We start from the raw sequence: 22,609 nt of genomic DNA, 5'->3' as shown, positions 1-22,609 counted from the left end.
TATAATGCTGTTGTTTTATGTATTCTGTCTTAATCGTTTTGTTAATAAAAGTTTAATACTATGCGGGAGTTTTTTATTTTACTTTTCATAAAAATAACAATGAACCAAAAAATAAGCATTCGTTTGAAAGGTTAAAATCCAAATCCATTTTTTTGAAAAAATTAATAAATGCGCGTTTTCATCATTTTATTTGAGAAAAACCTTTGTCAAATACACTCTTAAACAGGTTTTCACAACAACCCATCTAAATAAAAGTTTGGTTTAACTAGGAGAAATTATGACAGAAATATATTATTGTAGGCCTACAATAGAATGTACATCTCAACATAATAATAATAATAATAACAACAACAACAACAACAACAACAACAACAACAACAACAATAATAATAATACTATTTATTTAAACATTATTTAAGGAAAATATTATTGTCCATGGTTTAATTTAGTAAATCTGTTTTGCAGAACTGCCCCCCCCCCCCCCCCAACAAAAGGATTAAAAAAAAAAGTTTTTGATTATCACTGTTTTTGATAACATATTTGTATTAAATCATAAAAAGAAACATTCATTTTCTGAATAAATTACATTTCATAGGACTCTATTATTTTTAAACATTTTAATGAATTATTAATGTTAAAAGTAAGTTGCTAATCTAATTCATTATCAATTATTGAATTTAGTTTATTAGACATGTTTTATTGAAATTTTAACAAACAAAACAAACAAATGATTTCAACTTTGTTATAATAAAAGCATTTGTTCAACCAAAAAAAAAAAAACTGTTTTCATTCATTTAACTGTTATTTTAACTGATGATAATATTAATAACCATAATTAAATAATACAGTTTATTTATTTAATAATTGATTAATACTGTAAACCGTGATATTTTCTGAGACGTTATCATACTGTGAAAATCTCGTTACAGCCCTACATTGGAGAGCCCCCCACCCCACCCCACACCCGCTGTTAAAAAAGTAACTTTTTAAGAGTACATTTTAAATTAGCTACTTTTTACTTTTACTTGAGTACATTTTTAGTCCAGTAATTTTACTTGTAGTTGAAGTTGTAGTACTTTTACTTGAGTAGAATATTGTATTACTCTTTCCACCGCTGCCTCAAAGTGACCATGACTGCGTTTCCCGAAACCGTCTTAACTCTACGTCGTTACACCATAAGCTGTACCTTATCGTTAATACACGTTTCCCGAAACGTTCTTAGTTAAGTATACCTTCTGTAAGTCATACGTTTGGAAGGTTGGTCTGGACCACTCTTAGCTTTACCTTATCACTGTTGCAGGTCATCCGAATATAATTCTGAAGTTTTAATACACCCATACATTGTTCAGTTAGGCTAATTCAAGTGTTTTCATGCAAAGAATAAAATTGTCATTACACTGATTGTTGTTAGATATTTTTTTATTATATTATTATATATATTATATTATTAATTTAATTAAAGAGTGCTTTTAAAGGCCAGTGAAAGCATGCTGTCAGTTAAGTCCTATTCGGACGCTAATTGTTTCTCATGAGCTTGTATTTTTACTTTATTGCCATCCGAATCCATAATATCAGTGTTTTTTCTCACCCAACCCGCGTAAAAATCCCTGGCCAAATTGGTACCTACTGTTTTTTGACAAACAGGTCGTGTGGGAATTTAATTGCCGTCTGAATCCACATCTTTGAGTTTACAAGAAGAGATTCAAAATTCACTGTTTAAATTCTTTTTGATCACTGCCGAGCACCGTACGTAAGATGTAAACTTTTATTCCTGAAATGCTGGAAAGTATTTACAAGAACACTATTTCATCACAGCTTCACCTCAGCGAACAAAAATGGGAAGAGAAAAAAGCACTTAAAAATTTGAAATGGTTATCATGGCAGCAATATATGATACAATTTAAAAATGTGTAGGCTAGGCTATTATAGGCTATTATAGTTTGGATTATTTTTTATAATAGGCCTATCCCATGAGTCCAAATAAATGCAATTTCAACTATTTCTAAAGTGCTTCTTTTATAAACACTGCTTTCTCACATAATGCAGTGAAGCAGCTCCTGCACGAGAGAATAATTGATTCTCATCAATATCAACCAATTCAGCACCATCGCCACGGACAGCACCGGGTAACGTCGCACGTAAGAAGGTATATCTTAAAGGATTAGTTCACTTTAAAAAAAACTTTTGCTAATAATTTACTCACCCCCATGTCATCCAAGATGTCCATGACTTTCTTTCTTCAGTCGAAAAGGAATTAAGGTTTTTGATGAAAACATTCCAGGATTTTCCCCCATATAATGGACTTCAATGGGACCCAAACGGTTCAAGGTCCAAATGACAGTTTCAGTGCAGCTTCAAAGGGCTTTAAACGATACCAGACGATGAATAAGGGTCTTATCTAGCAAAACGATTGGTCATTTAAAAAATAAATAAAAAAGTTTAAAGGGTTAGTTCACCCAAAAATTAAAATTCTGTCAGTAATTACTCACCCTCATGTTGTTCCAACCGCGTAAGACCTTCGTTCATCTTCGGAACACAAATTAAGATATTTTTGATGAAATCTGAGCCTTGTCTCACTCCTCCGTAGGCTGCTAGGTGGCCAAAACTTGCTGGCCCAGAAAAGTTATTAAAGAGATCGTTAATATAGTCCAAGTGACTACAGTGGCTCAATCTTAAGTATATCAAGCGACGAGAATACTTTTTGTGCGCAAAAACAAACAAAAATAATGACTTTATTCCACTATTCATTTCCCTCTCTCTGGGCCTCGAGTTAGTTTACGTAGTGTTTTTGCGTAGCGCGTCTGTGTTGCACGTCACCACGTAGACTCACTATTGGCCGACGCTGGTCATGTGTGTGATGCGTGATGACGTGTAACACAGACGCGCAGCGCAAAAACACTACGAGGCCCAGAGAGAAGGAAATATATTAACGATCTCTTTAATAACTTTTCTGGGCCAGCAAGTTTGGGCCACCTAGCAGCCTACGGAGGAGTGAGACAAGGCTCAGATTTCATCAAAAATATCTTAATTTGTGTTCCGAAGATGAACGAAGGTCTTACGGGGTTGGAACAACATGAGGGTGAGTAATTACTGACAGAATTTTCATTTTTGGGTGAACTAACCCTTTAAGTTTTATAAGCACAAATGCTCGCCTTGCTCTGTTCTGTGATGCGCGTTCGTGACGTCACGTAATACGCAATTACGTTGAAAAGGTCACGTTTGACGTGTTTAAAAATGTGCGGAAGGAGGACCATATACACATATTCAAACGTATTTGTGTCAGTTTATCGTTTAAAATGCCCATTTCGTGTGCGTATCCTGGGTGCTTTAATATTAAAAAGCCTAAAAGAACATTTTCTTCAGGACAGAATTTTTTCAAACGTGACCTTTTCAACGTAATTGCGTATTACGTGACGTCACTAACGCGCATCACAGAACAGAGCAAGGCGAGCATTTGTGCTTATAAAACTTAAACTTTTTTATTTATTTTTGAAATGACCGATTGTTTCGCTAGATAAGACCCTTATTCATCGCCTGGTATCGTTTAAAGCCCTTTGAAGCTGCACTGAAACTGTCATTTGGACCTTGAACCGTTTGTGTCCCATTGAAGTCCATTATATGGAGAAATGTTTTCATCAAAAACCTTAATTTCTTTTCGACTGAAGAAAGAAAGACATGGACATCTTGGATGACATGGGGGTGAGTAAATTATCAGCAAAAGTTTTTTTTAAAGTGAACTAATCCTTTAAGCAGCACCTAAGGTATAGTTCGGGGAACACGCCTAGAAATGGTAAACCTTTAGGGCATTTTCACACCTGAAAGTCCGCACCAAGGTCCGAACCAAAGTTCATGTTTTGATACATTGTATACATTCGGTTAGTTTTGGTTTGGTTTCACATTGCAATTATGCGAGCGCACTAAAGAACTTTACATGACGTACTTGCGTCCTGTCGTCATCATCTATATGGGCTGCATCTTGACATTGATTGGTTTGTAAACGGACGTGCGTCTGGCGTCAGCGTGTTGTCAATTTGGCTGGTAACTTTGACAAGAATGAATGAACAGACGCATATCGTTGCCACTATACTTTTATTATTATGGCATTACTCCCTGCAGCACCAACTATACTCGAGGCTAGTTCAAATTCGCCAAATGAACGTCCTCGTTGTGCGAACATTTTATCGTCGCCGGCAGGACGCAGGACAAATATGTGAGTGTGTGTGTGTGTGTGTGTTTGAATCAGCTGGAAGAAACGCTGTGGGCAGGACTGACAGATCTGCACATAAATATTCTTCTTCAGTTGTTTAGGCTACGCGGGAACCACCGGAACTTCCTGTAAATGGTCTGAAAGTCCGAACCATACAGAAAATGCTTTCACACTAGAAAAGAACCAAACCTTTGATCAGTTTGATCCGGACCGAGACTACCTCTTTTCGTCTGACCAAATTTCGTCTGTTTGGTCCGGACCATGTGTACACGTCGCGCACAAACCCCACCCTCAGATACTTCTTACCAGTGATTGGCTGGAGCACTGTTTTGTTGTGTTTCGTGGTGCGGGTGAGCCGAGTTTGTTTTTCTTGCCGTTTGTGGAGCCTGTGGTGTCTAGAGAGACCGCAGTTTTTTACAGTGTGTTCAGGGGACATGCAGCTAGTGGATAGTGAGGAAATGTTTGCTGTATGTGACAAAACATTTTTGGCCTAAAAACGCGTGGCATCGCTTAGAGCACCTTTAAGAGTCTTCGTAGTGCGCTAAGAGCCAACGTTAGACAGTTAATTCAAAGAAATCGTGAGTCACTTTCATGTAAATTTTACCTTGATTTACTGTGTTCCTATGCTGCTTTGAGCTATAATGACTCTTGGGTAACAAAGTTTCAAGTGTCTAGTTTAAAAAAAGATCAGAGTTATGAATGTGGCCCATAAGGTATAAGAGCTACAGATGTTTGTATTTGGGTATGTCATTTTCAGAAAATTCTCAAAAATAGGGGCGCTGGTTAAGAAGCCTAAAGCGTTATTATGAAATAGAATCAACCTGTAACATGTATCCAACATTAAGAATAGGGATGTGCTGGTGGGGAAATAAATGTGACAACACCAGTGTTATCCATTAGTCCTGCACATTTATCAAGAAAATATATTTGTTAGGACGTTCAGCATCCGTAGTGCTTATTTTTCTAATGTTTGACAACATCTTCCTCCAGTCTTTGAATTTTAATTATTTTTAATTTACATTAGCCTATTCGTTATTAACAAAACGAATAAGACGGATGAGATGGTACCCGCGTTGTAGCACAAGTAAATGAAAGACCTATGGATTTTCACCTTTCAAATGAATGCTTATTTTTGGTTCATTGTTATTTTTAATGAAAACACAACAACAATAAAATAGTACAATAAAAACAAACCGATTAAGACGGAATACATAAAACAACAGCATTATAACAAATAAGTATCATAAAATATATTTGGAAATTTCTCTTTAATATGAACGCTCAGTTTGTGGTTCAAGTGTTATTTGATTTATTTTTTATTTTTATTTTTTTTAAAGACAAACTCACTTATATAAATATTATATAAATATTTTAACAAAAGTTTGGCTATCTTGCGCTTTTTCCTCCGCTATCGTCCAGTCAATCATCTCGCTGTCTCACTCTCATGGCTATGATTAACCTACAGTTACAGTAAAATTTAAATTTACATCATTGGTACCCACCACCATCAGCAGTTCTGCATAGTATTTGCAATGACCACACCCAAGGCCGGATTTACCACCGGGCCGATTGGCCTCCGACCTCTAGGGGGCCTCCAAGACCTGTGTGACCTCATCCTTTTTTCTTTTCTTTTTTTTATTAAATTAAAATAAAATTAATTAATGAGTGTGTATGAGTGTGTGTGTCTGTGTGTGTGTGTGTGTGTGTGTGTGTTAACAAAAAAATATTTGTATCATGTATCATGATCAGTTTTTTGGCTGTGTCGGCTGTGTCGGCTGTATCTGATGATGATGAGTCAGCTTACCGCGAAAACTGTTGTCAAGACAGGCGGTAGAAGACATCGATGAAAAACGGTTGAGCAGCGGAGCCACAAATCGCTTTGCTAAAAGGGAGAAGGATAGCAGAGAGGATTTAATTTGGAGTAATAATTACAACCATCTCTACTTTTTTCAAAAGTCGGCTCGACGAAAAATAAAGAGCCTGCATGGCGTTGCCGGCGGTGATGCTAGCAAAGAGGGGTTTAGCACAACATCCAACCTTGCTATTTTAGATAAACCTGAGCATCAGCACCAGCACGACAAGACAGAGAACCCCTGCCTGGCTGGATTGACAGACACCTATTCAAGTGTACTTGAGTCCACCAGTCTCCGACTCCGCTTGAGACCGAAGCAGGTGCTTCGGAAGTCGCTGAAGGCGGCAGAGACCTGGCGGTGACGTACATTACCAGAAACATTTCGAGAATAAAGTCTTCCGTAGAAGTTGCGAGTGTGTGCATAGACATATAGCGCTATATAAATGCCTCATTCATTCATTAATTCGTTCATAAAGCTGGATATCTCCATCCAGTCTGAAAAGTGTTTGAGCCTGTAGGCTAAAGTCTATTCCGGCAAATTATATTTTATAACGTCCTATAATGGTAGCCTAATGCCATGTTGGTAGATTGGCACCTGTAGAATTTCCTTTTGTTGAAAGCGCAGATAAAAGTAAAAAGCTGTTATTTTGTGTAGATCCATGTCCGACACAGTTCGACTTCACAAGCGCATTTCTTTACACACACACACACACACACACACACACACACACACACACACACACACACACACACACACACACACACACACACACACACACACACACACACACAAACACACAAACACACAAACACACACACACACACACACACACACACACACACAAACACACACAATGAGTAATGAATTGAAAACACTTGCAGATGAAACACTTGTTATTAATTCCTGTGCGGCAATGTGATACAACGGCAAGCACACATGCAACTTTTATGGAAGACTGTATTCTCGTACTGTTTCGACTTTATTTATAGACCCCCTCACCCCGTTTTACAGTTTTTTTTTTAACCCTCAGGTTGTGTTCAAAACCCTATAACACTTTTAATGTTCCCGGTCAAAAATGACCGGCCTATAAATTTTTTCTTATAAATCACTTATTATGCTATATCATCACCCAATATTGGATTCAATCTTTTTGTCAACGACACTGTGTGTGTGTGGTCAATCGTCAGCGAAAGTGATGCGTCCAGGACCCTCGCTCCTCATCCAGCACCTGTAGTGTTTCCATCGCGATTCTGTGGCCATCTTCATCTTCCACTCCTCCTCCTACTCCTCTCGGCAGGCCTCATAATTCTCTTTGATCCAGAGCTGCTGCTTCAGGAATATTTTTATCGGGCCGCTGTACTACCCAAGCACACATACACACACACCTTAAAACACACAAACTTTTTTCTGATTTTGTTCTGTAATAGTTTCCATTCTGTCTTTTGTTTTATAGATATTTATAGATCTCCTTTGCTGAAATGGAGTTGGAGAAAATGGTTTTGTTTTAAACTGAATAAAAACCCACAGCTTCCTTTTACTGTTTCTAAAAATTAAGATGCCGTGTTAGTTTGGGCCATGAGGGGGGAGGGGGGCCTCTGCTTTCTAAATCCGTGCCTGACCACACCTTGTCCAAAACATATTGTCTAAATAAGAGTTATAATGACTGCTGTGTATTTACACTTGACTGATCATTGGTCTGTGCTTCACCCGCTCTGCGCTGTCTAGCGCAGCACCACATAGATTTAAATAAAACCGGCTGGGTGCAGATTAATATTTAATATTTCTGGTATGCAGAGCCATAGGACTATTTATTTATTTATTTATTTTTAGGATTTTGTTGAACAGACCTGGTGAAAGGGGCGTCCAATGACCACCCATATGTACAAAACGGATTTGAAGTCATTTATCCATTTTTGACCCGAAAAAATCAAGCAGAAATCTTTTTTTTTATAAAAAACAAATAAAGGCGTGTTTTCTCGTTTTTGCTATTCCATTTCAAATTGAAAAACAAACTATCAAAAAGTACACTGCCAGAAAGCTGCTGTCATTTGCTGACGGAAAGCATGAAATTACCGTAATAAGCCGTATATTGCCGAATATTGCTGGGGAGGATTTAATAAAACCTAATTTTATTAGGTTTAGTGACAACATGTTACAATGTTTACATGGTACAATTTCTGGTAAGCTACGGGTTTTTTTTTTATTATTGCTTGACATAAATTTCACGATTTCAATTCAATTAAATTCTTGTGATTTGATTTAATATTGACTCAATTGGATAAATATTAGGTACACAAGATAGGCATTCATTTTTCTCAAGAAAAAAAAATCTCACTGGTGTTATTTAAAGGAAAACTCCACCGTTTGTTTTTAAATAGGGCTTATTCACCTTCTTTCCTACATTTAGATAGGTGGGCAAATGCATTTTTGTCTTAGTGCATGCATTGTTTTAGTTTGACAGGGTCGCCGCTAGCTTAGCTTAGATTAATGAATGGAATCCTTTGTTGCCAGCTAGCATGTCCTGAGTAAAAGTGATTAAAAAAAAAAAAAACACCTAATTACTTCTTGTGCCCTGCGTATTCACAACGAGTACAAATAGCGATGCAGATTAACACTAGGCGATTTCCTAGGCAGATATTGACTTGGGACTATATTAGGGGGAAGCACAGGCGAAGCACTGCTACTTGGGCGCAGAGATATCACGCAACACATGAAATCCCACAACTTCCGTCAACATACCGGCGTGCAACGCGCCAAAAAACGGAAGAAGAAGAACATACCGGCGTGACCTTCACCGAGTGTCTTCGCTTTTGGATTGTTTATTTTGAGAAGTTACAGCTACAGTTACAGCAAACATGGTAATTACCTGTGTAGAAAAAGGTTGTGAGAACAAGCAAAGGGCATACACGAATGTAATGTTTCACAGAATTCCATCGAATGTGGAATTGCAAAATAAATGGCTAGCTGCTCTGGATATCTGTACTTCAACGCCTCTCTACAAAATCAAACAGTATCGTGTTCCAAAACCCAGCAAGGAGGACGTCATAGAAGGCCACACATCAAGATTCAAAACTTAGTTTTAGACCTTCAGTGCCTTCTCCCAATCATATTTGTGTAATTGTATTGTCGAATGTTTATTCATAATAAACAGCTGTCCATTTGGTCCATTCGGCATGGGGCGTTTTCACTTTATCTTATACTGTCTATGTTTGAGATACGTTTTCTCTTGTTTGGTGGGTGTGTCAGAACTGCAGTCCAATCAGCAGCAACATGTATATAAAGCACGTGGTATTAAAGTGAACTCGCACAATGGGTTCAAGGAAAGTAATTTACAAATGTGTTAAATCAGACAGTTACAGGTAAGACTGTTAAACTGGCTGACAGTAAAGGGATATGCTAGACTGTGATAAGAAGAAAGATACACTTTAAATAATTTGAATGGAAGAGTATTTACAACAACATGAATTGAATTAGCACTAAAGCCTAACTATTGTATTTACAATATGATTATAAAAGGTTTATTATTCATTAAAGGTTGTATCAGCGATTTCAGGCCCAAACATAAATTATCACATTCATCTAATCTTTCCTAACGATCCACTAGCTGATCGCCCCGTAAGCATGCCGTCAAAAACGCGTATCTCTGAGAGATAGCCTAGGCTCTGAGATCTGCACACAAAAACTATTGATTTCACCACCACTCAAAACCAAAATAAATAGTGTTCCAACCAATCACCGACAGGGGTGGGTGTTGTGAGGTTTTGCGCTCGTGAACGGCTGCCTATGACAGCTGCACGCGAAAACCTCACAACACCAGCCCCTGTCGGTGATAACCCCCTAAGAGTGCCCCTTTTTTGGTTTAGGCGACTGCCCCTCAAAATGTCTGTGCACGGCCCTGCCCCTCAGGGGCCAAACCCTGAGAAACTTCCATATCTCAGCCCGGGGGTGATAGATTGTTCCCCCAGCCTGTGATATGACGTCACTCCTGATGGGAATATCCCAGCGAGAGCTGTCTAGGAGAGACATCAGGTACAAGAAACATAATCGGGCCAGCCATAATGGGTCTGCTAGCAGTAGATGAACCCTGTCCTGGCAAACTCTCTCTAGAAATGATGTTTTATAAACAAAGTTCGGGAGGAGCACGTTCAAATAATCAATCAATCAACCAATCTATCAATCATCTCATCAAACAATTACCATGTCTACCCTATCAGCATGAGAGGAAGCATATATATATTCACTCTGTCAACTCACCTAACTTCCTTGACAGTTTCAGCATCCCTCCACCACCCCGACTCCTCACCCTTGGCTTGTTCTTCACAGCCAGGAATACGGGGGGGAGTACTCTGGGTTCGGGCCGAATACCGAGCCCGGAGCCCTCTCCTCGGACAGCACGCCAAATACGCATTTATTCTATCTGACTTATTTGTAAGTGTGAACTAGTGAACTCAGAGAGTGAACAGCTCAGAACACCTATGGTTCCCAGTTGTCTGAGAACATTACAGAGACACAAAAATGCACTGGCACCTCAAACATATTCTGTCAGTCCAAAAGAAGTAGAACCAGATCTGGGAGCCCAGCCGTGAAACCTAAAAGACTGGATTTATAGTCACTCTACTGTAACCCCACAGTTTTCACAGTAGTCAGGCAGTTTACCCCTAGTTGAAAAAAAAAAGAAAGAAGGGGAAATGTTGTAACAGTTGGTAATGTGTTTTTCATAACTTTTTGTAGCCTGAAGTGAACAGTTTTCAGGTAATGTCCATCGGTACAAAAGATATTGTTCATTGCTCATTGTTGAGTTGTGTTCAAAGTAGGGGTGGAACGGTACATGTATTCGTATTGAACCGAAATGGTAGGGGCCTCATGGTTCGGTGCATAAATTTACACAGAGAATATACGGTATAAAAAATAAATAAAACTTGCGTGCAAATTAATGTAATGCGGAACTACTGTTAGATAGGGACACATAATCTGTAGCCCCACCTTAGCTCTGAAGCAGGCTGCGACGTAAAGATTGCAATGCTGGAATATATATATATATATATATATATATATATATATATATATATATATATATATATATATGTATTAGGGGTGGCACGGTTCACAAAACCCACGGTTCGGTTCGTATCACGGTTTTAGGGTCACGGTTTTCGGTTCTGTACGGTTCATGTTGTTGTTTTTTCTTTTAATCTTTAACACTCCAAAAATTTACTTCAGCATATGATATATAGCTGAATTATCTAATTATTTATTTATTTATTTCATAAATGGGGTGTGTTTGCAAAACGCAGCTTCTCATTTCCCATTCTGAAGTAATATGAGTGAGCAGTCACCCTGAGGAAACTTTCAGTGGCCCTGGAGGTCCATCATCTGTAGAGCTACGTGGGCTGTGTTGGACCGTTATTTGTCAATTTATCCTCGTGTCTCGTCATCATAGGCGGGACATGTCCCCACCATTTTTTGCCAGGGTTGATATTATCTTGCAGCACGGGTGTACCAATACAAATAAATAAAACATTTCCAGTTAACTAGCAAAGTATTTGTTTCATTCGTTTGTTAAATAAGAAGCAATTTAGCGCTGAAATGTGTTTTTTTAATCAAGTGATCAAAGTGCTCGTTGCAGTTGCGATCAGTGGTGCTGATACAGTGTTCTCGTGGCTCGCGCACACACCGCAGCGGCCGCACATTCATCACTCGGACGCGCGCTTCAATCCATTGAGGAGACTCAAGGCTACTCGTTCCGATTAAATAATAAAACAAAATTCATACAAATCGGTTCCTGCTTGATATACAACCGCTGATAAACATAATCGGTTTTGATAAAGAAAAAAATATATACGAGCGCAGATTAGAACTCAGAACCTTTGATACGCTTGGCAAGTTCTGCCACTGGACCATTAGGCTACGTGGAACAGTCGATCTATGTAGCCTATTTATTCACATGAAAAAAACAACATATAGTGGAGTAGATCTCATTAAATGTCTAGGTAAACTCAGTGTACTATATAAATCGTTTGCTGGACATTGTAATGTAATTCTACATATGTCTGATTTATGATTTAGCATTGTATTAGCACGGGCACGAGGCTACATTGCGCATGCGTCGAACCGTGCAAACCGCGCGACGCACACGCGCACCGAACCGAGACAAGCGAACCGAACGGTTCGGATGTTTTTTCATGTACCGTGCCACCCCTAATATGTATGTATGTATGTGTGTGTGTGTGAGAGAGAGAGAGTGAGAGTGTTTACTTATATTTGTGTGCAAGGCGCAGGCGCGATCAAACAGTGGAGACATAAGAACATACTCCGTCATTTTGTTTATACAGGACATCATTCAAACTGCAAAGTGTTTAAGTTACTGTTAATTAAAATTTTAAGGAAAGCAAATATATTAATCTGAAATGTAGCAAATTAATTTTCAATTCATTCAGGTACAATTACCAAACATATCTTAAGGTCTTTTTGTATTTTTATTAATTTAATTCATAAACTAATTATATAAAACTACTGTCAGTACACTACAAATAAACTGGTTCTATGCATTTACTTTATTAATAATTTTTTTTTTTTTTTTTTTTTTTGTGGTACAGCCTGAGACATGCACAAGCCTTCTGCATGTTAGGTTTGCTTTTCCCTCCATTGTACTGAACTCGTACTGAACCGTGATGTCTGAAGCGAGGTATGAACCGAACTGTGACTTCTGTGTACCGTTCCACCCCTAGTTCAAAGCGATGTCTACCAGGAGTAAGAGTCAACACTATGTTTTCTCTTTGTTAGAAGGGGAGATGTGGGATCATCTATGTAGTGAATCTATATAATGTTTTACATGGTTTAAATCCTAAATACTGATCCTGCCCACGAGGGGGTGTTGTTGTGTTGTTTGGCTGTAGAATAAATGCAAGGCTAGATTAAGAGTCCACCGGTGTTTGTGTGCTATTTACTCACACAATAAACTAGACAATACGTTGTACTTATGATATATGTAAATACATTTAAAGTTTCAAAACATTCTTTCCAATTTTTTTATTTTATTTCTTGTAGGTGTCAGCAACAGCGCCTTATGTGGAGAAAAGTTTGATGCTTCCAGACTCTCCAAGAGTCTTAATGTACAATGTAAATTATTTAAAGGTGCAATGTGTGATATTTCTGAGGATCTATTGACAGAAATGCAATATAAGACCCATAACTATGTTTTCAGTGGTGTATAAAGACCGTACTTAATGAACCGTTATGTTTTTATTACCTTAGAATGAGTCATTTATATCTAGCCGACAGCGAACAAACAGCGCTACAGAGCGTGTTTCGTCACTAACTTGAATGAGAAGCAGCAGAAAAAGACGCAGCAGAATACTCAGGTTGTCCCTGACTCTGCAGACGTGGAGAAAAACATGCTGTCTGAACGATGCCTCGGACATCGTAACGTTAGCTATTTCTCCTTACCTAGCTGCTTTGATGCTCTTATCCATAGCTCTTATCTTATACTAACTAGCATGGAAACACAAACAGGCAATGGTAAAGTCAGTGAATAAAAGACTAACACAATGATGAACAAGTAAAAATAACAATCGCAATAACATGTGGTTTTACTGAATAATTAAGTAAATATAATTTAATATAAAATATAATATAAAGAAACCTCATTGCTTGACTTGCTACTCTCAGTGCTGACTCAGACGACGACATCTTCCGATCCTATGTCGGCCACCGTTCTCCTTCGAGTTTGCAATTTGAAGGATTGGCAGTGAGTGACTAGCTGTTTGCAATTTGCAATTCTCACCAGTAGATGCCGCTAAAAATCTCACACTGCACCTTTAATAAGCTTTTTCTGTTGTATTTTAGCTTATATTTTATAAAGTGTTGCTTACTTATTCATTTTAGGAAAAAATCTCACTGTAACTCAGTGGATGATGAGTGTTTAGCCCAAGTGGTTGTGAATCCATATGCCAACTTTGTGGCTGGATTAACAGTATTTTTTTTTTTTTTTTTTTTTGTCTTACTACAACTTCAATTTGGTGTACCAGGAGCAGGCATCCTGCACACTTGAATTTGTTCAAAGGTAACAAAATGTACTTAAAGGGGACATAACACATGCAGTTCTCTTTCATCATCTCGTATTCGAGATCCACCTATGGGAAGGGCATTCGTACCTGACCTCTGCAGAAGCATCCAATTGCACCAAGTCTGGCTTGACAGACAAAAGCGCCCAGCCAATGCCCGGTAAGGCCCCACCCCATTACCTGAGGGCATATAAGGCCTGCATGCGCTGCTGTTCTCCAGCTGACATTCATTGCACTGGCACAGCTCGGTCAGATTTAACACTGCTCACATTCAGAAGGACATATCGCCAGATCAGCCTCTGCCGGATGTGACAGTTTTTTATTCAGCCAAGTTTAGCTGTGTTTTGCATCCTGAGCCGCCCACGCTCTTCTCATTATTTCTCGAAGAGGACATCTTCGTGGGCAACCTGCCATTCGTCGATGAACCGGACGATTCCGGCGATGATGGCAACGCGGGCCTTCTCATGATCTCAGAGAACGAGGAGGCCATCCCGCCCTTTAGCACTCCCTAGGCTAACGCCCGACGAAACAACTCTTCCCCATGCCTCCCAGCATGCGCAAAGCACATGAAGCACTACTGGAGCAACCCGCTCGATCTCAAACACGGTCTCGTGGGCCTTGAGATAAAGGACATGGCAGCTCTTGGAATGGGTGATCCCCCTGCGATCGAGCCCTCTCTCGCCAGGCACCTTAAACAAATTTTTAAAAAAAATCGCAGGCAAATTTTTTTTACTTCGTTTTTAATATACTGCATGTTTTGCTAACTGTTTTCACATCTTTCTTTCGCTGATCTGAACTTACAAATGTGGTCCCATAGTTTTCACTTACACTTCTGAAGATTTGTTTACGCTCCCTGATTTTTCGTTCGCCAATATGGCACATATCTCTTGCGGGGGCGGGGCTAGCAGCAGTGTGTTCTCATCTCACAGTCCAATTTTTAAAAAGGTTTTAATATACTAATACTATTTATAATACAGTACTTGTTTTTTCAGGTGGAGACGTATTTTAGAGCTCAGTGAGAGCCCATAACATTATACAGCAGTGTTGTCTTGATTTAGCCCAAATAATTACAGGGCCTGTTTATCTACATATGGTTACAGTCTTCGATTAGATCATATTTGCTTTGATTAGATCATATTTCGCCTAGCCACCCCAAACAACATTGGGCTAGAGTACTGTACAGTATCTGTACTGTAGCCTACAGTACAAAAAGTACTGTATCAGACAACCGATGCTATTGGACCAGAGCACTGTCAATCACTGCCTGATTCAACTTTGGCAATGTAAAGCCTTTTTACCATGGCAATAAAGCTATTTAAACCTGAATTTTTAAATTGCTGATTAATTTGCGATGCAGAGTTTTTGAAAGAGGAGACACGACTTGACCACAAATCAAGTCAATTAATACCTGACAATGGACACCTTGAAGGGCATTAACCCGCTTATACCATGGTCACTTGCCAAACAACACATTTTTAAAACATTAGTTTATATTTTAATTAGTTTTACAATCGAAATCTAAAGTTTTTACAAACAATAACTTGGTTTCCCTGGTTACGGTTTATTTAGCAACCTGAGATAGTCCGCTCGATTTAGATAGAGGGTGTTTCTCAATATGCGTTCTTCAGCGATCTTACGTCCTTGTGTTCTCGTTTTACGTCATCATTAACCGTCGAAGTTCAGACCCAATTCTCAAGAACGCAAGTACAGAGGACCCATGAAAGAACGTCTCAGGTTACGTATGTAACCATGGTTCCCTGAGAGGGAACGAGACGCTGCGTCAAGCGCTGCGGGAACGCCCCTGCGTGATTGCGTCATGAAGCACTCGTGAAATCAGTCCAATGGCGTGACGGGACGTCATAGGCGGGTGACGTCATTGACCAGGAAACTATAAAGCACCCCCAGACCAAACAATGACAGCTTCTGATAAGTCGAACAAGTTGGTCACAGGCATGCTGGGAGTATGGCAAAGCGACGCAGCGTCTCGTTCCCTCTCAGGGAACCATGGTTACATACGTAACCTGAGACGTTCCCTTTCAAGGGAACTCGCGCTGCGTCAAGCGCTGCGGGAACTGAATACCCACGTCGCCATAGTCCTCAAGTGCCTGTATATGTGAAATCGTAATGCACATTAAACTACAAACACCCGAGAACCCGGAGTAGAAGCCACATCCAGGTTATAAAACCTCACAAAAGTGTGCGGAGAGGACCACCCTGCCGCATCACATACCTCTTGAAGTGAAACCCCTGACAATAGGGCCATAGAAGCAGCCATACTCCTAGTCGAGTGGGCTCGGACCTTTAGTGGTGAAGGATGACCGGCCGACTCATACGCAAGTGAGATAGCCTCGACTATCCATTTACTTAAAGTCTGCTTAGATGCAGGCTTCCCTTTACTCGGGGACCCAAAACACACAAATAGTTGATCAGACTTGCGCCACAGGGCAGCTCTGTGGACATATGCATCTAAAGCATCGGTAAATCCCCGATCCTTTTAATGGAGGAGATAGATAGAAGAAACAAAGTTTTTAATGTGAGAAACTTCTCTGGAACCTCTTCAATAGGCTCAAAGGGGGCCAGGGCTAGGCCTTCTAGTACAATGGCCAAATCCCACGTCGGCACCCTTGAGCGTGCCGCAGGCCTTAGCCTCAAAGTACCACGGAGGAAGCGAGTTACCCATGGGTGTCTCCCCACTGACGCACCCTCTAGAGGAACGTGATAGACAGATATAGCTGACACGTATACTTTCAAGGTGGAGGGGGACAACCCCGAAGAGAACTTTTCTTGAAGAAAATCTAGCACTGAACCTACTGGGCAGTCAACTGGATTCACAGACTGGCCTGTACACCAGGCAACGAAAACTCTCCATTTTAGGGCATAGAGCCTCCTCGTGGAAGGAGCTCTGGATTGCAACATGGTCTCCACTACCTCAGTAGAAAGACCTGAGCCTATGAGCTGATCCCCCTCAGAGGCCAGGCCCACAGTCTCCACAGCTCCGGACGCGGGTGCAACACTGACCCCGCCGCCTGGGAGAGAAGGTCCCTCCTGACCGGGATTTCCCATGGAGGACCCTCGAGGAGGGACACAATGTCCGACAGCCATACTCGGCCCGGCCAGAACGGGGCTATCAATAAGAGCGCGAACCCCGTCCCGGCGAACTCTCTCCAGAACTCCTGGCAGTAACGCCAGGGGGGGAAAGGCATACAGACATAGCCTCAGCCACGTCTGTACCATGGCATCCAACCCCAAGGGGGCTGGGTGCGTCAGGGAATAATATAGGGGACAGTGCGTTGTCTCTCGAGACGCAAACAGATCCACCTGAGCTTGCCCGAATCGACTCCAAAGGAGCTCCACCACCTCGGGGTGGAGTCTCCATTCCCCCGGCACCACTCCCTGTCTCGACAGAGAGTCTGCCGTCTTGTTCATGTAACCCGGAATATACAGTGCTCGAACTGAGAGCAAGTTCCGCTGGGCCCAAATCAGAACTCGATGTGCCAATTTCCAAAGCCGGCGAGATCGTAAAGCCCCCTGGCGATTTATATAGGAGACCACCGCTGTGTTGTCCGTGCGAACCAACACATGATGGCCCCTGAGGTCTGGGAGAAAGTGTCTGAGTGCCAGAAACACGGCCATCATCTCCAGCTGGTTTATGTGCCAGGAAAGCTGATGGTCGCTCCACAGACCCCGAGCCGAGCGACCACTCATGGTCGCCCCCCAACCGGTGAGGGAAGCGTCCGTCGTTAGCGTTAAGCGACGACAAGGAGCTCCCAACACCGGACCCTGGGACAAGAACCAAGGATCTTTCCACATAACTAAGGCACGTAGGCATCGCCGCGTGACCTTGATCATGCGAAACGGATTTCCCCTCGGGGAGAACCCCCTGGTCTTGAGCCACCACTGTAAGGGTCTCATGTACAGCAGACCAAAAGGAATCACGTTGGACGCTGCTGCCATCAAACCCAAGATTCTCTGAAACTGTACTACAGTGAGTGACTGGCCTAGTCTTAACCTGCGCACGGCTTCCAGGATCGTTTTTATCCTGGCGGGCGCCAAACGGGCTCTCATGGTCTTTGTGTCCCATACTACGCCCAGAAAAGTGGTATTCTGTTGTGGAACTAACACGCTTTTCTTTACATTTAGCCTTAACCCCAACGTCTTCATATGGGCTAGCACAGCATCTCGATACTGGGCCGCCTGAAGTTCTGACTGCGCCAGAATGAGCCAGTCGTCTATATAATTCAGCACGCGGATGCCCTGGAGTCTCAAGGGAGCCAGAGCTGCATCCACGCACTTCGTGAACGTGCGGGGTGACAGTGCTAGGCCGAACGGAAGAACCCGATACTGGTACGCTTCGCCCCCGAAAGCGAACCTGAGGAACTTCCTGTGTTGCGGAAGGATGGAGACATGAAAATATGCGTCTTTTAGGTCTATCGTGACACACCAGTCCTCGGACCTGATCTGACACACAATCTGCTTCAACGTGAGCATTTTGAATTTTAATTTCTTGACTGCCCGATTTAGTTGGCGCAGATCTAGAATGGGCCGCAGCCCTCCACCCTTCTTTGGAACTATGAAGTACGGGCTGTAAAACCCTGACTCTCTGCTGTGGGGAGGAACCCTCTCTATAGCCTCTTTTTGCAAAAGCATCTGTACTTCTCCTTCCATCACCAGAGCCTGCTCGGAGTTTACTACCGTGTGTACTACTCCACTGAACCTGGGCGGGCATGACCCGAACTGAATTCTGTACCCTTTTTCTACTGTACGCAGGACCCAATCTGAGACATTTGGCAGAAGTTTCCACGCTACCAGATACTCTACTAAGGGAACCAGCCTCTCGAGGCTGGTCTCTGGTGTTCTTTGAGCGGCCAGCTCGGCGATCTGAAACGGCGCACCGGCAGGAAGCAACCGAACTGACCCACTTTGAACCCTCCTCAGAGGGTGCGAGCTTCCCCATGCCGCTACGTTTCCGGGCGGACATGGAGATGAGTACTCGCTGAGGACCGCTGCGCCCTGAAACACCGGAGGTGGCAGGGTTGGCAACACGGCCCCCTGAGGGCACCGAGAGGAAACGGGTGCCTCGACACACCGACTCCCCTCGGAGGGGACTGCCCTTGAAATCCTGACACCCTTGGCGTCAGGACTTCTTCGCCGAGGCCTTCCTGGAGATTATAACAGTCCTCAGATCTGCTTTACCTCGGGAAGACCTTGGCTGAGCGCGCTGTCCCGGTCCCCAGTCTCTCTGTGGGGGAGCACGGGCAGCCACGCTCACCTTCTGCTGAGCTCTGTGAGAGGAGGACATACTCGGCTGGGGCTGCTCCCGCCCAGCAGCCCCAGAGACATAGACTTTTCAGGGAAGAAACTTTTGAAATGCGGCTGCCTGCTTTTTCGCTTCCTGAAATCGTTCGACAACCGAATTCACTGAGTCACCAAAAAGACCGGTAGGGGAGACAGGAGCATCTAACAAAAACTTTTTATCTCTTTCCTTAATGTCAGACAAATTTAACCAGAGATGCCTCTCCGTGGCCACCATTGCTGCCATAGAGCGGCCGATAGATTTTGCCGCTTCCCTGGTAGCCCGAAGAGACAGATCAGCTGCCCTCCTGATCTCCGCGATCGTTTCTCTCCCCACTTCCTCACATTCATCATCTATATCTTTTAAAAGATCAGCTTGATATGCCTGTAGGACAGCCATAGTGTGTAAACTGGCGGCTGCCTGACCTGCTGCTGAGTATGCCCTACCCACTAAAACCGGATGTCGTTCTCACTGGTTTAGTGGGCAGCTGCAGGGCTTTCAGCGATGATGCAGACTCAGGGGAGAGATAGCTAGCAAGCGTCTCTTCCACCTGAGGCATCACCGCATAACCATGTTCTTTTAACCCTACTATATTTGAATATTCAGACGTCGCTGGGTTAAAAACTCTGAATGATGCTGGTCTAATCCATGACTTCGACACCTCGGTGTGGAGGTCAGGAAAGAACGGCAAGCCCCGCTTTGGAGGTTGAGATCTAGCTGGCAGAAATCGTTCATCTAATTTACTTTTTGTTTGACCCAATTCCTGTTCACCGGCTGGCCAGTCCAGATTTAATCTAGCAACAGCACGAGTGACAACCTCCAAAAGCTCCTCTTGTGTGTGTGTAATTGTGTGTGATTGTGTAAACTCATTTTCACTCAGGCTCACAACATCCAGTTCCTCAGAACTGGAGTGCTGTTGCACCTGCGCTTCAGCGCGAGCAGAAGAAACCGCAGCGCGTGCTTCTGACTCGCAAACTGAAGCGTCGGATTCAACGGTTAAAGGAAGAGATAGGGGATCACCCGTCTCTAACCCCGCCGTTAAATCCATCTGCGAACCCCAGGACGAGCGTCTTCGCCGTGCCTCAGCAGCAGCGGGACCCGAGCCCTGGGGAACGCGAGCCAAAGCGCCCTCCTCAAAGAGCGCTCGGCGAGACCGGAGAGTTTTCATTGACAACCTTTCACAATGCTCGCAGCCAGCCCCCTCGAGAGCTGACTGGGCATGTTCCAGTCCCAAACACATCACACAAAGCTCGTGTGTATCCCCACCCGTAATAAAACGAGGGCAGGGAGTGACACACTGCTTAAACTGCTGCTTTCCTTCCATAATATATATATATAGAGAGACAAACACACATCAAATAGACAGATACGATTTCACATAGAGCGCTTGTGAAGACACAGAAGCTGTCATTGTTTGTTCTGGGGGTGCTTTATAGTTTCCTGGTCAATGACGTCACCCGCCTATGACGTCCCGTCACGCCATTGGACTGATTTCACGAGTGCTTCATGACGCAATCACGCAGGGGCGTTCCCGCAGCGCTTGACGCAGCGCGAGTTCCCTTGAAAGGGAACCCGGATGTGTTCTTGATACCGAGGATGCATCGAATGCAGACTTGAGCTAGTACTCGCCTGGTGTCCCAGAAGTCATTGCGGCCGGTTCCGAGTTCGTTCTTCCAAGGAAGCTTGGCAAGACCGGTCTCCACGAGAACACAAGTCCGTTCTCTGCGTTCTTGGAATTGAGAAACAGCCAGATACTTTGACTGCCTGTTGCTATGGTTACTCACAGCTGATGTAGCCAGCGCATTTATTTATTCATTTCAAATGGTAAACAGTCAGTTTCACCAGAACTCCTTTACTAGGGCTGTTTCTCAATTCCAAGAACGCAGAGAACGGACTTGTGTTCTCGTGGAGACCGGTCTTGCCAAGCTTCCTTGGAAGAACGAACTCGGAACCGGCCGCAATGACTTCTGGGACACCAGGCGAGTACTAGCTCAAGTCTGCATTCGATGCATCCTCGGTATCAAGAACACATCCGGGTTCTTTCATGCGTCCTCTGTACTTGCGTTCTTGAGAGAATTGGGTCTGAACTTCGACGGTTAATGATGACGTAAAACGAGAACACAAGGACGCAAGATCGCTGAAGAACGCATATTGAGAAACACCCTAGGTGTCCTCTATCACTTTTTAATGGACACCCTGCAGCCAATCAGAATCGAGTATTCACCCAGACCATGGTATAAATAGTCAATATTTATTCTGATTACTTTTGTGTGACTGATCAAGCTATTATAAGTAGCTAGTATGAGTAACAAAAAATTTTTGTATCCATATTTGAATATTAATGATTTAAAAATGCTCAATTCAAATGAACATTTCGTAGAAAAATGTTTAATGTTTAATAGTCTTTAATAATAAATATATGTCCAAATGCAAAACCTAATACATGCAAGTATTTATGACTGAAAACATCCAGAAACCAGGGAATACACACAGCCATGGATATTTATATATAGGGCTATACAGCTATCTACTGGTTACACAACAGTATTACAGATAATAAATTGTGCATGAGGTATATTTATTTAGTACTGTAAAATCCCTTAAAAAATTATATAATTAATTTGAAATCAATATTTTAAGTCTGCAATTTGTTATGTGGGAGTTCAAAGCAGTTTGAATTGTTAGATTATAATACATTTCCTTTCTCATTATCCAGGGAGTGGGGAAACTTTTCCATAAACAAAATTCTGATGCTGTCGCAGAGGATGGAGTGATAGTACCAGAGATCCACTGTCTCTATCAGACAATAATCTTATTTTGTTCAGACACATCACCTTTGACATCACATCACAGTTCACAGGTACACAAGAGGTTGCACTTTATTCTTATTAGTCTATGCTGATCTTGGATTAGCATACCAACAGCATGAATGTTAACGGGATAGTTCACCCCAAAATAAAAATTCTCATATATTTTACTCACCCTCATGCTGTCCCAGATGTATTTCACTTTCTTTTTTTACAAATAAACATGAATTAAGATTTTAAGGAAAGTAATCCATCTCTGCAAGTGTGAAGACAAACTCATATACATCTGGGATGGCATGAAGATGAGTAAATGCTGAGAGAATTTTCTTTTTTTTGGGTGGACTATCCTTGTACCCCCCCAGTCACTGTTTTGTTACTTTTACTGT

General features: G+C 42.0%; 1 protein-coding gene across 3 annotated transcripts in view; it reads right to left on the bottom strand.

Moving 5' to 3' along the window:
* Window positions 1-22,609, bottom strand: part of LOC311285080 (up-regulator of cell proliferation-like) — a 40,167-nt gene that overhangs the window by 6,798 nt on the left and 10,760 nt on the right. For 2 of the 3 annotated variants that reach the window (XM_084400517.1, XM_084400518.1), the window contains one exon: window positions 6,012-6,089. The exons of the other annotated variant lie outside the window; for it this stretch is intronic. In XM_084400517.1, coding sequence (XP_084256643.1) covers window positions 6,012-6,089 — 78 coding nt within the window. The remainder of the gene's footprint in view (window positions 1-6,011; window positions 6,090-22,609) is intronic. 3 annotated transcript variants of the gene reach the window in all.

This window comes from Rutilus rutilus (assembly GCF_951802725.1).
Source record: "Rutilus rutilus genome assembly, chromosome: 25".
NCBI classification, from domain to species: domain Eukaryota; kingdom Metazoa; phylum Chordata; class Actinopteri; order Cypriniformes; family Leuciscidae; genus Rutilus; species Rutilus rutilus.
This window is presented reverse-complemented; position numbering and strand designations above follow the sequence as displayed.